Source organism: Pogona vitticeps, chromosome 6, assembly GCF_051106095.1.
Source record: "Pogona vitticeps strain Pit_001003342236 chromosome 6, PviZW2.1, whole genome shotgun sequence".
NCBI classification, from domain to species: Eukaryota; Metazoa; Chordata; class Lepidosauria; order Squamata; family Agamidae; genus Pogona; species Pogona vitticeps.
In genome coordinates, this window is record NC_135788.1 from 29,304,504 (window position 1) to 29,320,891 (window position 16,388).

Below are 16,388 nucleotides of genomic sequence, written 5' to 3' on the forward strand. Positions count from 1 at the left end.
CATTCAGCAGGTGATTCAATGGTAGTAAGTCATAACTAGAATAGATCCATGAATCAATAGGACTTATAGACAGATTGATGCATTAAATCCCCACTGATTCAATTGTTCTACTTTAGCTGTGATTTACTACTGAATTTCATCCACCAGGACTTTATTTAAAACTTATACCCTATAGCAACATATTCTATCGGTTCTCAAGCTGTAGAAAATGGCCTAAATATAAATTCCTAAACTCATATGGAGTAGATGCATAGAATTAGCTGCCAAATGGTGACTTAATACTTATATAAATACTAGTGCTTCAATGGGTCTTCTCTAGTTGGGACTACCAACTGAATTCAATAGCCCAAAGAGGTGAGCCTGTCATCCAAGATGTGGAGGGTACTCAGTTTGAAGAGATGAAGTGACTGCATTCCAGATCACACAATGCTGGTACCATCCAACAATGCATGATGGGGAACCAAGTTGCTCTCAATTAGTATTTATGGAACAGTGTTGGGAACCATGTTATGAGTTTGCTGCAGGGTTGATAAAATGTTTCTTTTGCCAATATGAAAACAGACATGCAGCAAACAAATTAAATGGTTTAAAGGGATACTGCCATCACTGCCTCCATTGCAACAATATTATCTCAACACCTGAGCCTGTCTGACTCTTGCACACATGCACACCAATAACAGGAAGAATGTAAGAGATAATGACAGTATTTCTTCTAAGAGAATTCTGTATGAAGATGTTTGTACGCAGTTTTTCATCTTTTGGTGCAGAACTCTTTCCTGAATAATTAACTTTCTGTACTTGTGATTAAAAGATCACTGTCAAATTTTTACGCATGTATAGAAACATAAAACAATAATTATGACATTTAAACATACCCTGTCTCCAAGCCTAAGGTTTATGCCATCTAGTTCTAAAAGTGAGAAAGCTTGAACAGTTGTCTCTTGTTTTAGTTCCTCTTTGATGCCTTCAGGAGACAGTCTGGACCAAGCCACAATAAAGCCCACAGAAGCGTTTGCAGATGGAAAATCAAAGGTGCATTTTAAGAAAATGTTGCCATCAAGGAACTCCGTCTCAATTTCAGGTGTGCTTGGAGGAGATGGTAAAGGAAGTGGCAAGGGCAGATGAGTCAATAAGCCTAGCCCCCCCCCCCAAAAAAAAAAGAGAGAAAGGAAAGGAAAGGAGAACCAAGTTACTGCTATTTAGGAAATAAAAAGCAATACAAACCATAAACATTATGCTTAACTCTTATCCATTCAGAGCTCTTTAAAGGACCAGTGAAATAGAAAAAAATAAAAATAAAAGAAGAGTAACTATAATGATGATGATTAATAAAAAAATAAACAAAACCAAAAATGGTTACAAACAGGATCCCAGAATCAAATATCAAGCAAAATAGTGATATTTTCTGCAAACAATTTTAAATATAAAAGACAAAGTATCTTGTGGCAACTTAAAGATCAAAAAAACTAAGTTTCATGGCCCCCTAATGAAAGCCATGTTGATTCAGACTTTTGTAAACTGAAGTCCAAAATGCAGCCAGCGTCTCTATGCCTTGTGCTTATCCCCACAAGAGATCACAATAGTGATCCACCCCAGAAATGCATTATTCTCATCATCAACAATTACATTTAGATGACTATTGTTTTGTTGTTCAGAAAATTGCATCATCATCATCATCATCATCATCATCATCATCATCATCATCATCATCATCATCATCATCATCATTATTATTATTATTATTATTATTATTATTATTATTATTATTATTATTATTATTAAGGGACAAATATTTAACGAATCAGCTATTTTCATTGAGAAAGCCGATCCGTTTTTATATTTGTCCCCGTCTTTAGTTACAGCAACAACAGACAGCTTGTATTTCCTGCTTTGGTCTTGGGGCTTATGTGTGTGTGTTTAGTCGTTTAGTCGTGTCCGACTCTTCGTGACCCCATGGACCAGAGCACGCCAGGCCCTCCTGTCTTCTACTGCCTCCCGGAGTTGGGTCAAATTCATGTTGGTTGCTTCGCAGACACTGTCCAGCCATCTCATCCTCGGTCGTCCCCTTCTCCTCTTGCCATCACACCTTCCTAACATCAAGGTTTTTTCCAAGGACTCTTTTCTTCTCATGAGATGGCCAAAGTACTGGAGCCTCAGCTTCAGGATCTGTCCTTCAAGTGAGCATTCAGGGTTGATTTCCTTTAGAACTGATAGGTTTGTTCTCCTTGCAGTCCAGGGGATTCTCAAGAGCCTCCTCCAGCACCACAATTCAAAGGCATCAATTCTTCGGCGGTCTGCTTTCTTTATGGTCCAGCTCTCACTTCCATACATCACGACAGGAAAAACCATGGCTTTGACTATTCGGACTTTTGTTGGCAAGGTGATGTCTCTGCTTTTCAAGATGCTGTCCAGATTTGTCATCGCTTTCCTCCCAAGAAGAAGGCGTCTTTTAATTTCGTGACTGCTGTCTCCATCTGCAGTGATCATGGAGCCCAGGAAGATAAAATTTGACACTGCCTCCATATCTTCCCCTTCGATTTGCCAGGAGGTGATGGGACCAGTGGCCATGATCTTAGTTTTTTTGATGTTGAGTTTCAGACCGTTTTTTGCACTCTCCTCTTTCACTCTCATTACAAGGTTCTTTAATTCCTCCTCACTTTCTGCCATCAGAGTGGTATCATCTGCATATCGGAGGTTGTTGATATTTCTTCCGGCAATCTTAATTCCGGCTTGGGTTTCTTCCAGTCCAGCCTTCCGCATGATGTATTCTGCATATAAGTTAAATAAGCTGGGGGACAATATACAGCCTTGCCGTACTCCTTTCCCAATTTTGAACCACTCAGTTGTTCCATGACCAGTTCTAACTGTTGCTTCCTGTCCCACATATAGGTTTCTCAGGAGACAGATAAAGTGGTCAGGCACTCCCATTTCTTTAAGAACTTGCCATAGTTTGCTGTGGTCCACACAGTCAAAGGCTTTCGCATAGTCAATGAAGCAGAAGTAGATATTTTTCTGGAACTCTCTGGCTTTCTCCATAATCCAGCGCAAGTTAGCAATTTGGTCTCGAGTTCCTCTGCCTCTTCGGAATCCAGCTTGTACTTCTGGGAGTTCTCGGTCCACATACTGCTGAAGCCTACCTTGGAGGATTTTGAGCATAACCTTGCTAGCGTGCGAAATGAGTGCAATTGTACGGTAGTTGGAGCATTCTTTGGCACTGCCTTTCTTTGGGATTGGGATGTAGACTGATCTTTTCCAATCCTCTGGCCACTGTTGAGTTTTCCAAACTTGCTGGCATAATGAATGTAGCACCTTAACAGCATCATCTTTCAAGATTTTAAATAGTTCAACTGGAATGCCATCACCTCCACTGGCCTTGTTGTTAGCCAGGCTTTCTAAGGCCCACTTGACTTCGCTCTCCAGGATGTCTGGTTCAAGGTCAGCAACTACATTGTCTGGGTTGTCCGGGATATCCAAATCTTTCTGATATATGTGAGCAGCATGCAAAGAGACTGATTGTGGACATGTTGCAGCTGAGTCATATGACCCCAGAGACTGAAGGAGGAATTCTTTAGTTACTAGCAATCTTCCTCTACCTGTGATATAACTGTTGCTTCACAATTGCATTTTGGTCAGTAGCAGGTGGGAAAGAGCCATTCCACAGAGTAAGAGAATGGAAATTTACCATTAAATATTGACTTGTACTCTATCTCCCCAAATACTGTACACCCCTTTTAAGTTTTTTGATTTTTGTATCTTTTTCATTGTCTGCCAGATTCACATACTTTCAGCAACAATTAACCAGTATTCATTAGCATACTTGCCCTTTGACAGTAAATCACAAAAACAAAACAAAACTGTCTTATTGCAGCTTCAGAAAACAGCCAATAATATCCAGGCAGAAGCATAATTCATTTACAAAAATAAAAATCAGAGGCATTACCTAGATTAACTCACTGGTTCATTTCTATAAATGCAAAAAAATAAACAAAGCTATTGACAATCTATGACAAATACTTACTACTACAGGTCGTTTCAGATTCAGTGTCCCCAGGTTGGCAAGCACGCTGTTTTACACCTGAAACAACTAGAGATACAGTCCTTACATTATTATGTCTGTATCAGTTGACCATTCAGCAAATTATCAAACAGAACCATTTTGTTATTCTTCCTTTGTTTTGTTTTGTTTCTGAATACTTCTGAACAAGCTCAGAGGAACCAAAGAGTGTTCAGAAGTATCCAAAAACAAAATAAACAGAAAGGAGCTCAGAAACTTAAGGGTGTCTACAGAGGCACATAATCTTAGCAAAGAGTCTACCATGGGGGCAAGCTAAGCACAGTTTGGTGAACCAGATTGAACTCAAGGGAAATGTTTTCTTTCAGTTTGGAACACTGACATTTCTGTAACACTGACTTGGCTGGCCCTTCCAGCAGTACATAAGCCACTCCTGTCTCTTTCAAAAGCAAGCCTGAGCAGAACAATGACCAATGGCCAGTCAGATGACTCTTTCTTTTTTCTTATTAAAGCAATTATGAAATCTTTGAAAAGAATCCACAAACAATAAAATAATGTTCAAAGCAGATAGCGATGTCAGAGACTTAAACTGGAGGGAAATAACTCTTTTTTGAAAGTGCATAGGAAAGCAACTTTGGCCTGTTTATTCTTTCCTCAAGTATTTATTACCACCCCCAGTTCAGCTTTAGAGTGGAAAGAATACAGTACTTGCATGTATCTTCATTAGGCGGTTACAGTAATATGATACCATTTTAACTGCCATGGTGCCATTTAATGGAATCTCAGGATTTGTAGGTATGGCACAACCTGTTTTGAATTCTGTATGAGAAAGCTCTCATTCCTTTCCTGGAATGCTGCAGAGAATTCAAAGCAGAATTCAAACTACAAACCCCAGGATTCCATAGGGTGGAGCCAAAACCATTAAAAAGACATCAAACCACTGTAACTGCATAGTGTAGATGCACTCTCATTAGATTTGTTGTTTAGTATTCTGAAATTACGCCAAGTAAGTGCCTGAAAAAGTTTATAATTGAAAGTTCAGCTTTTTATTATAAACTATCACACTGAATGAACTCTCTCTTACTTTTTCGGTATGCTGTAATTTCACTAAACTGCATCAAGCTTTTCTAACCCAACACATTTGTCTCTCTTTAAGACATCTCATTACTTCCAGTTTAAGAAAGCATGTCAGCTCTGAGTTTAATGTAGCAATGAAAATGTTTTCAATATTTAAATTGCTCTCCACCATAAAAATAAATGGACTATTATACTACACACATTTAGCATTTCAGTAAATAAGTTGCATAGGATGATGAAGAGAGTTTATGTCTTTCGCCTTCTACTTTACTCTGGTATAATAAAGAAATCCATTAAATTATCATAATTTCTTCCAGCATGTAATAGCAATAAAATCATTATTATTCTTGACAACTCAGGGTAAGTAACAGATACCCCTTCCTGATAATAAAAAGTTTATTTCCAATCTTTTAATTAAAACACCAGGCAGCACTTATTTAAAACCTTTTTTTACTGCAAGAACAGCAGGTTTACCATGAGATGCTTTTTTCACAGTTACATGTAGTTGCGTCTAATCATTAGATACAAATGGAGATCTTGCTTAATCTATTTATCTTATTTTGGACAAATAACACAGCTTTGCATATCAGTGGTTCATATCTTCATTAAATTAATTAACTGTTGTAGATGGAGCAGCAGTTTTGTCTTAACATAATGGATATGTGCAGCCATTATTCTTTACTACTAAAGATTTTTTTTTAAATCTTATGTGGATTAGAATACTGATTGCTAATCCTTTGGATCATGATCCAAGGAATAGAGAAAATATTGAGAAATTGAACTTGAGTCCTGTTGTTGAACTAGGTACAATCCACTTCGTCATCTCAGGACTTTTCTACCTCATTCTACTGTATCTTTGGAAAGCTGTGGATGCATATGACCTTCGCATGCATTTTACATGGCCCCTGTGCTGCGTCTGCCAATTTGGAGCCTTTGTGTTTAAATTTATGTAGAATTACTTACATTATGTTGGTGCACAGACAGGTTTGAATGTCTGTATTTGTGGATGAGCATGAGCAGAGTTGCCAGAGTGATCGGCAGTTGAATAGCTGAATGTATGTTGGTTAGTTTGATTGGAATATTGTGGGAGTGAGATCTGCGAGACAATTGAGAAATGACTGTGTGTGGGGGGGGGGGGGTCTGTCTTATGTTAGTGTGGAGAAAGGAGTTAAAGTAATAATGTGTTGTGTGAGGCCTGTAGAAACAGTTAACTGTAAATTTAAAAGTGTATGGGAATATTATATAAGACTATATACATTATTTTTGTTTTTCACTTCGGTTTAGACTGATAAATCACCCTTCCCCTTCTATCCGGATACCTGTATTTCATTAATAAACTCATTTTGTTTGATTCTTTGAAAGACTCTCTTCTTTGTAACATTATAAAAATATTAGTAGCATGGAGAACAAAAGCAATAACGCCCTTGTCAGCCTACGCAATGCAGTATCAAGACTGGAATAAGAAAGTAACAAAGCTTATATAAAGAAAACTTTTCAGTTGAAAACTAAATATTGATCCCAACTGGGGCTAGAATGCATTGTCTAGCTGGACATGTTTGTGGGTGGTTGTCCTTCAGGCTAATTATTAAGATAAAGTTGCCTCGTGGCTGCCTGGGGAATGTGTAACTCACTAAAGAGTGAAAATAGCAAGAAGGGTTGCCTCACCAGAGATGCTGCAGCCCCTGTTTAAAAACAAAATGTTCCTAGTGAAAAAAAATGAGTAGAATGACATGCATGTGAAAAGCGATGCCCGTACATCTTCTTCCACATGTAGACAACATTCCTCCCAGCTTTCCAAACAGCTGCCTAGTTTGCTTTAAAAAAAGGGTCTTTCTGAGAAAGCTGAAGACATGCTTAGAGTAATCTCTTTGCACCTCTTTCCGTACATCATGCTTGATTCTCTCTGCTAAAAAAAAAAGAGGAAAAGAAGAAAAGGAAAAAATATTGTTCCATGATGGAAAAGAGAGGTGACTATCCTTCTTCACCCCAGCAGGAAGGGCCTTTTGAAGCCAGAATCACACTGTCTTATCACAGATTGAGCTTTGTTTTCAAGCCCATAGGGAGGAGAGATTTAAACCTCTCCATCTCTCTTAAGCTGAGATGGTGGACAGAGGAGAGAATCTGTTTGTGTATCTTTTCCCGGTGTTGGTAAAGCATATGTTGGGTGTGTGTGTCAAACTAGAATACATGTTTGGCATGTTTTCCAGAATTGCTCAAGTTGTGAATAGTGTCTGTTGGTCACAGAAATATATTTTTCCTTACCTACAGATCTTGCATTTAACGGCCTTAGCTTCAGCTCTGTGATGTGACTAATCAGAGAAAATTAATTCACAAGTCTGACTGCTGAGGTGTGGAACTCTGAGAAAATCCCACTATAGGAAGGGAAAGTAGGTCTATGAGAAAATATATACATTCCCCTTAACACCTGTTTTGACCTTTTTTGTGCACTTACTGTATCTGTGAGGGAGACAAGGAAGAAGGCATGTGGCTGGCTCCCTTATATGCAGTCGGTGGAGCCGAAAAAATTGCCCACTACTCTTTTATTTTATATCTAGATCTAAGATAATCAATGTTGAGAACACATAAAATATATTGGGGTAAGAATAGATAAGTGTCACATTTGGGTAACAAAGAACATGAATGAAGCACATACTTTCTCACCTTCCAGATTACTGTCATGGAAATACTTTGGAAAGATGCCCAAGATTCCACTCAGCAGAGCATGCCGGAGGGCCCTGAACACTACAAATGTAACATGATGAAGTGCCCAATGCACAGCATAGATTAAAGGTGTGTGGAGATAAGATAATTAAGTGGAGGGTCCAAAAGTACCTAAATGCATCACATCTCACCTTCTGCACAATATCCCATGCACCCCTGTGTGGGCTGGAGCAAGTATAGGAAGAAATCTCCACAGTTTCTCACGCTAAGAGGAATTCGGAAAAGGCAGCAGTCTTTTGTGGTGCTGAAGAAAAACTGCCAAGTTGCACAGGCTGTTAAATGTTTGATCTCACCAGGTCGAGGCAAGGATTCTGATTCTTTCAGTGACAACCAGACAGGGGCCTGTGTTCCACAGTGATTCATCTTTGGGCATCAAAAGCAGACAGGAAAAGATAATGAGTGCAGACACAACACTTCCACCACCCAAAATAAGAACAGAATGAGAAATACAGAACACACCAAATCCATTTTACAGCAGTGTACACTTCATGGAACAAATACAATTTAGTAACTCAACCTTCTGCCACCTGCCAGGTGCTACAAAAACAGAATGTGTGACAAGCACTTAAGAAGCCATGATACGGATGCTTCACAAGTTAAGTGTCAGGAATTGCTAGAATTTGTATGTTGCTGTTTCATGTCATGGCTCATATTATTGTAAGTGACAGCATCCTCCATGGAGTACCTTTTTTGCTGATTTAACTTTCTTGGGCTGATCATTAGATTCTTCTAGGCAGAAAGAAGACTTTCTCTTCCAAACTGCCCTTGCTTTAGTTACGAGGTCCTCCTGAACGTTGACATTGTCTGACTCTGCTTCCTCATTTGGCCTTCAGGTGTGAACAGCTTGTAGTCTAAGGGGATGACTCAATCTAAAATGGTGAGGCACGACACACTCCTCTTTGTCATCAGCTCTCTACTTCAGTGATTCCAAACCTTGCATCCCTATATGTTATTGGACTAAAACTTCCAGAAGCCTTCACTACCAGTTGTGCTGGCCAGGATTTCTGGGAGGTATCGTTCAAGAAGACATGGGGACTCAAGATTGGGAACCACTGATCTACACCAGGGGTCCCCAACCCCCAGGCTGTGGACCAGTACTGTTCCATAGCCTTGGAAGGACTGGGCCGCCAGGACAGATGAGTGGCAATCAGGAGGTGAGTGAGCGAAGCTCCGCCTTCTGTCAGCATGCTCCTATTAGGTTCTAATACCTCTGCTGATCTGAGAAGAGGCAGGGCTTTGCTCCCCTCCTGCTGCTGCTAGATCAGCTCTGCCTGTGCTATTAGAATCTAATAGGGGCCTGCGCTCCTATTAAGTTCTAAGCTGCTCCTATTAAGTTCTAAGCTGAGAGCACAGAGTGTTGTCCTCTGAAGATGCTGGCCACAGAGACTGGTGAAACATAAGGAAGAACAACCTTCAGAACATGGCCAAAGAGCTCGAAAAACCCACAACAACCATTCTAAGCTGCTGTTGATCTAGCAGATGGAGATTCAATTGCAGCTCACCTCCTGCTCGCTATTTCCTTTTTGAGCTCAATTCAAAGCTATCCTCCAATAACCTATTGCATAACAAGTACCTCCCCCCACCCCAGTCCTTGGGAGAATTGTCTTCAACTAAACCAGTCCCTGGTGTCAAAAATGTTGGGGATCACTACACCATTCACCCTGATTATTTACTTGATTCCCCTGAAACTGTTGCCAGTTATCAATTGAGGCTGAGAAGTGAAAACCTGAATCATGCTTACAAATGAAATTCAGACTTACCTTCAGATGACCAATTACAAAGCAAAATAAACTGAAGTCATGCTCCACCTAACCAAATCCTTTTCAGAGGGAGACAAAGACCTCATGCAGCCAGAAGAGGCTGGTGAAGAAGAGGAACTCAGTGCTTCAGCTGTGTTCTTCGAGAACTGTGGTTCTCAGTCTTGGGTAATCCAGGTGTTCTTGGACCGCAATTCCCAGAAGCCTTCACTGCAAGGTGTGCTGGCCAAGATTTCTGGGAGTTCCAGTCCAAGAACATCTGGATTATCCAAGGCTGGGAACCACTGTTTTAGAAGCTTTGGGAAGCAGAACAGCGGACAGGGATGCTACTGAAGATGAAGAGAGCATGAGAGATGTGAGGCCTATTAATCCAAGGGAAAGAAGGAGACTGAAGAGATTAGAAACAGGCTCAGTGTCTCAAGGCTCCCTGATTACTAATTAGAAACAGCAAGAGGGAAGGGGCAAGTTGAGGACTATAAATTCTGTGTATGTTGACAGCAAAACATTTGTGGGAGACAATGTACAAGTTCACCTCTCACCTGCTATCCAACAAAATTCTTGTAGCCTTTGACAAATTAACCCCTAATGACCATGCCTCTGCCTGCTCCTGGTGGTCAAGGTGACTGTTTTCTCAGACTGAAATAACAGCTTGATCCACAGCTTGTGCTGCCCTCCCACACTCGGAGAAGGATGTGTCAGACAATGTAACTCTTGCTCTTACTGTCCAAAAAGCCCCACAGCTAATTTGGAGAGTACAGGAGATATGAACCACTTCAGCTATCACAATGACATGCTTTCAGGACATATGGAAGTTCATCTTCTAAGGATGAGTTATCTGTGACTTTCTGTTTGGCCCCCAGTACATAACTTAATTTGAAAACAAGGAAGATAGGAGCAGAAAGACAACTTGCTCCATAAAATAAACCCAGAGGAATACTTTTGTCACTCATTATCATCACCCCCAGATCACTGCCCTTTTTTGAATCTATCATGTCTCCAAATGTTACGTACATCAGTGCAAAGCAAGCAAACAAAAAGTTAAAGCTTTTTCTAGTACAAGACAATGGGAAGTTAGTGATTCAAGTGTGCACAGGAATTCAGAGTCAGGGCACAGATGACTTGGTCAGTGCCTGGCTTGCTTTTGTCCAAAACAGGATCCATCCTGAATCTCCAAACTAGACTCTGAATGAAACTGGGGGAATATACTGTCTACAAACCCCCACAGCTAATTTGCAAATTACAGGAGACATCAACTGCTTTAGTTGTAACAACCACATGTTTTCAGCCAATACGGAACTCTATCTTCTAACTATGAGTTATCTGTAACATACTTTTTGACCCCTGGTATATAATTTAATTTGAAAACAAGGATACCTTTAGTAGAAAACCCTTCCACCTAATGATGAGCTGGGTATCTGTGTTTACTCTAGTAATGGAGAGTACTTGGTCTGAGGGTTTGTTCTTTATTGTTTCATCTTGTATATCCCCCATATTGCTTAGAGAACTCTTTGGGTAGTTTAGAACATAAGTAAGCAAGGAATATCTTGCCCTCCACCCCCCAACTAGCTGGGTACTCATTTTACTGACATCAGAAGGATGAAAGGCTGAATCAACCTTGAGCCGGCTACCTGAGCCTGTTGGGATCAAATTCAGTCCTGAGCCACTGCACCATGGGGCTTGAATTAAACAAGAGAGCACCTCTGCTATAGAAGGCAATAAAAAAATTATGCCTCCATGACCACATTCTTTACTACTGCCATATTTGCATAATCCACATGCAAATGAGCAAAAAAATAACTGTTTACCTCCTAATAACCAATTGTCAAACAAAAGCCAGTTAATTTATATCTTGCTGAGCTATAAAAATTGATCTGAGAATAATCTAACATTCTTCACTTCTTAAAGCAGCTCTGCTTCCAACTGTAAAGCTGTAATCTAGTCTAGTTTATTCCCAAATTAGACAATGAAAGAGATAGGGAAGGGGAGAAAGAGCACACACATGCTAGAGACCACAGGTCTGTGCTCTCTGATGGAGTATACTGCCTACTAAAATATATACTGTACTGTAGATCAAGAATAATCAAATAACAGCAATGAATTTTGTAGCTTGGTGATTGATCTAGCAGGATGATTCCTACAAAACATAAAATAAAGAAAACATAAAGGTGCTTGTATGGAAAATGTTTAATTCATAATACTATATATATAAAAAGAAAATATTTTTTTCCCATGATATATTTATTTTTGATATATTTATGGAATATACCAATACCTCTACGCACTTGGTTGGCATTTCAGCCTGTTTATCAAAAATTAGGAAGCGGTACCACCCAGGGGCTAGTGAATGGTCACATATAAGGTCTTGAATAGCTGATTGCTGAAGTTGTGACGAATCAAAATCAACACTTCGGTATGGACTCTGAAGTATCTGATGACCACCTGGACGGCATTCCGGAGCTGCAAAAAATATTGGAACCACAGACGTTCTTAAGCCTCAATCTATAATATTGCACTGGTTTTTAAATACCTTTAACCAGAAGCATGACAATAAGATACAGTGGTGCCTTGACTTACGAACGTTGCTACTTATGGCCATTTCGAGTTACGACCATCTGGGGCCACAAAATTTTGCTTCTACCTGCGACTAGAGCTTCCACTTATGAACAGAAAAAGGCAGGGGGAAAAGGTGGGAAATTCAAATTTCTAACTGTAGGTGGCGACGAGGCTGCTTCTTTGTAACTCTTTCACCTGAGCAGTTAGAGAGTGTGCTTCGGAGGAGGCTTGGGACTGCCTCGCTTCTGCTTCTGAGTGAACGTGTCTGTGTGTTTGCAGTGAGACTTTGGGCTGCCTGGTAAGGTGCTGTTTTCTGCTTTTTAAAAACTGTTCTGGGTATTTTTGCAGCATGGTTTTGAGCTGGGGGAGGTTATGTTTCTGTGCTGTGATGGGTTTTGGGGGGGGTTTGTTTCCACCCCCCATTTCTGATGGGGCTTGGGGGTTTGTTTGTTTTTGGGGGGTTCTGCATTTCTGATGGGTCCTGCATGCTTCCTTTGCTTTTTCCTTTGTTTTCTTTGCATTACTGACCTGCCCCCTTTGCTCTCTGTGCATTTCTGATCTGCTCCATTTATTTTCTGTGCATTTCCAATGGGTCTTGCACACTTGATTCCTTTTCTCTCCCCCCCCCCACTTCAGCCAGAAGGGATTAATTGCGTTTCCAATGAGTCTTGCAGTGATTTTTTTGGGGGGGAGGGTGTTGATTTTTTTCTTCAATTGGAATGGATTAATTGCATTTCAATGTATTCCTATGGGAAATGGTGCTTCAACTTACAACCATTTCAAGTTACGTCCATCTTCTGGAACGGATTATGGTCATAAGTCAAGGCACCACTGCAATGCAATTAATGAAAACAGAAGCACCTGGTTACTGGTTTATTTCTATTAATCATGATATGGTGAGCTAGAATCTAGAACTCTCTAGTCACTCTTCACAACTAAGAGCAAAATCCAAATATCTTTGTGCAGAAAAGAAAGGGCTTCTGCTTATATATGAGGGTCAAAATATTCAAAATGTCTTTTACTGAGAGTGTAAACAAGACGATATGGTAGATAGATGGGGAATGTGCTTTGGAGTTCAAGACAACTTTGTAGAATTTAGGCATGTCTTTTTAAGTACTTAATGTTTTGAGAAACATTAAAGTAGTAATTATAATTCAATAAATTTAGGGGCCCTGGAATTTCTCTCTCTCTCTCTCTCTCTCTCTCTCTCTGTGTGTGTGTGTGTGTGTGTGTGTGTGTGTGTGTGTGAAGAATGTTTGATATATACTTTTATTTTCAAAAGTTACTTTCCAAGCTCTCGAACAAAGGCACCTTATGTCAGAAATAACAAAATGTTGCACCATCCTAAAGACTATTATTTTTTGTGATTTTTGGCACAAACTTTTGTGAACTACAGCCCACTTCATCATAGTCTCAGCTGTCAAATACACTGGAGATGCATTGCTACGTATACACTCCAAACAACTTATGAAGTGCAAAGTTGTCCACGCTCTAATCCTAACCTTTAATGTATAGGCTGAAACTTACATTCCAGGTCCAACTGCTGAATTGCAATACTTAGTTTGAGGGCTGGTCTTATAGATGGACAAGCTGACTGTCTGTACAAAGCAATGAAGTAAAATGAGCACCAAGCTAAATTTAGTGCCTTTGTTGAGTGCACTGCCTGTGGTAAACTAAAATTAAGCAGCAAGTGTCATTTCAGACTGTTTAGCCAGTAATAACTAAAAAAACCTGTCACATACTGTTTTTTACATTGTTTCTTTTTCAGTTTCCAATACAACTGGATACATTTACCATAGATAAGAATCAACCAAATGTAGCTTTACTGTGAGGCAACATTTAAAAACTCTAAAAAATAAACACAATTTACAGAGCAATCCTGACTCAGAACCTTCTTCTGCAGGTCGAAATCTTATGCTGACAGAAATGCCTGTGAGTGAGTAGAATCTTGTTGTGTAGTTGATCTCAAAGATTTCACAACAGAGGGATCTGCCAGCAGAGCTGCTCCGTTGATCAAGATTTGCCAGTGGAAGAGTAAAAAAAAGGGGGGGGCAGAGGAAGTAGAGGAGGAGCTCCTTGTTATGCCAGATACAAAACATCATCATAGAGTTAGGTCCCAGTGAGGGCAGTCTTAAGTAATTTCAAATATCTCTCTGGAAAGAAGGATTCGGATTCAGCACAGATTCAGCTGGCTGGGTGAGCTTAACTAGCCCTCAGACCTCTTAGCTAGTTAAGTTCTGTCCTTTAATAGCAAGTAGACATTTCTTGTCTTTTTTGTTGCACAAGCCAATATTACTTTTCTGGAATACAATAGTGCAGTAAGATGGCCTTTTCTCCTCCCAGCCTTTTTTCCCCTAAGATTTCTTTCTTTATTCTGCAGAAATACCTGTCTTCTGTTAAATCATTTGGCGTCCCTACCCTCTTTTCAAAAATTATAAAGTTGTGGGGAGAAACCCACTGCTGACCTTTCTTGAATGCCATAAGGCATTTCAAGCATGTTAAGGTGTAATATCATTAGCAGCGGTAATCATGAATCATTATTGATATAATAACAATTAACAACAATTAGTAATAACAATATCACTATTATGTTGGTACTACTAACATTACTGTTATTATTGGCAATTTGTGAATTTTGTCCTCTCTAACCCAAAGCAACTTGTGACTGACGTGAAACCTCTACAAGCAAAGAATAACTTTTCAGCAAGGCCGACAAGGAAAGCCGTAAAAAGAAAAAGCAATAAACGTTTCGCTGGACAATATTCCAACGCCACTGCAGCCTTAATAACCGAGTGCTGTTAAGTCGAGTCTCCCTTATGGTGACCCTTTGCAGGGTTTTCTAGCTAGAGAGAACTCAAAAGGGGCTTACCATCCCCTTCTTTGGGCGGCAGCTGGGGCTGTGCAGCTTGCCCATGGCTACCCAGGCTGGCTCTTCGCCGAAGAGCCACGGAGGGGGATCGAACTCCCGACCTCTGGTGCCTAAACCACGGAGTTATCCAGCCATTGCACCCTTAAGGGGGTTTACCTGTGCATTCGTTTCCACGAAAGACGCTCCACAGCTCGGTTCGTCGTGTCACCACACACACACACACACACACACACACACGTCTCTTTACCTGTTTCCCGCGCGCGCCACACCCCCCCCCCCGCTCCCGTCTTTCTTACTTACCTCGCAAGCCGCGGGCCGCCCGGAGGCACAGCAGTGCCACCCAGAGGGAGAGGGAGAGGGCGCGCATAGCTCTCGCTTTCCGGGACGGCGTGGGTTTTTCACTCCCTCTCAGCCTCCCCCCGCCCGCCAATGGAAGGGACGAGGTCGGTTCCGGGGCGCGTTAATCAGCCTGCCCTCCCGGGCACCGCAGGTTCTTCTCCGTGCAGGAGCTGGCCGGGACGAAGGAGAGCTGGCGAACCCGGCCGCTTTGCTTTGCGCTTCCCTGGCCGCCTTCTCGGCGGGCGGGAGGAGCCGCTGCCGTTCTCCCTCAGTCCCGGGACCGTCTCGCGCGCCCTCTCCGGTTTGCCCTGGAAAGGAGGAGAAGGCGACTGGCGACTGGCGGACGGAGAGCAGCCGAGAGGGGGTTCGGGGGTGGAGGGGGAGCGGCCCAGCAAGCGGAGTCAACCCGCCAGGCGAGCCTCTCAGGGCTGCTGCCTCCTGACCTCCTTCAGGTCGGCGGGTCCTAAGTAATGAAAGGGACCGAAGCAGAGAGAGGCACCTGGGGTGGGGTGGGGTGGGGTGGGGGCAGGGCTGTTCTTCCTTTAGTGAGGTAGTGATGGCAGGGAAGCTAAGCGAGCCTTCCTTGGTGAGGGTGGCCAAGGACAAGCAACTGAAGAGAATGAACAGACCAAGAACTCAGGCAACAGGCAAAATGGAGAGTACAGGAATACTGTACTTTGGTCACCTCATTTTAAAAAAGAAGAAGAAAGGAAAAATAGTGCCTCACAGGGCTCTCCTTCTTCCCATTTTTTCCTCACAACTGCTCTGTGAGGTTGGTCAGGCTGAGAGAGAAACTGTCCCAAAGTTACCCCCATCAGTTTTGTGGCTCAGTGTTTGCTTGAAGCTGGGTCTCGCAGGTCCCAGTCTAATATACTAACCTCTGTGCTATGCTATCTCTCAAGAAGTTCTGGACATAGCAGGTTAAGAAAGATGCCAACAACCTGGGGCAAGTTCAGAGGAAGGCAACAAGGATGGTCAGGGGACTGGAAACCAAGCCCTGTGAGCAAAGACTGAAACAACTGGGCATCTTTAGCCCTGAGAAAATAAGACTTTGATAGCA

At 41.5% G+C, this 16,388-nt stretch overlaps 1 protein-coding gene across 1 annotated transcript in view; it reads right to left on the reverse strand.

Annotated features, from left to right (window-relative positions):
• VWDE (von Willebrand factor D and EGF domains) overlaps positions 1-15,468 on the reverse strand; it is a 64,744-nt gene extending 49,276 nt beyond the window's left edge. The window contains exons 1-5 of the mRNA XM_073003244.2: positions 15,290-15,468; positions 11,840-12,024; positions 7,942-8,173; positions 4,019-4,084; positions 876-1,135 (exon numbers count right to left, since the gene is read on the reverse strand). Coding sequence (XP_072859345.2) covers positions 876-1,135; positions 4,019-4,084; positions 7,942-8,173; positions 11,840-12,024; positions 15,290-15,356 — 810 coding nt within the window. The 5' untranslated portion in view covers positions 15,357-15,468. The remainder of the gene's footprint in view (positions 1-875; positions 1,136-4,018; positions 4,085-7,941; positions 8,174-11,839; positions 12,025-15,289) is intronic.
• Positions 15,469-16,388: the final 920 nt, after the last annotated feature.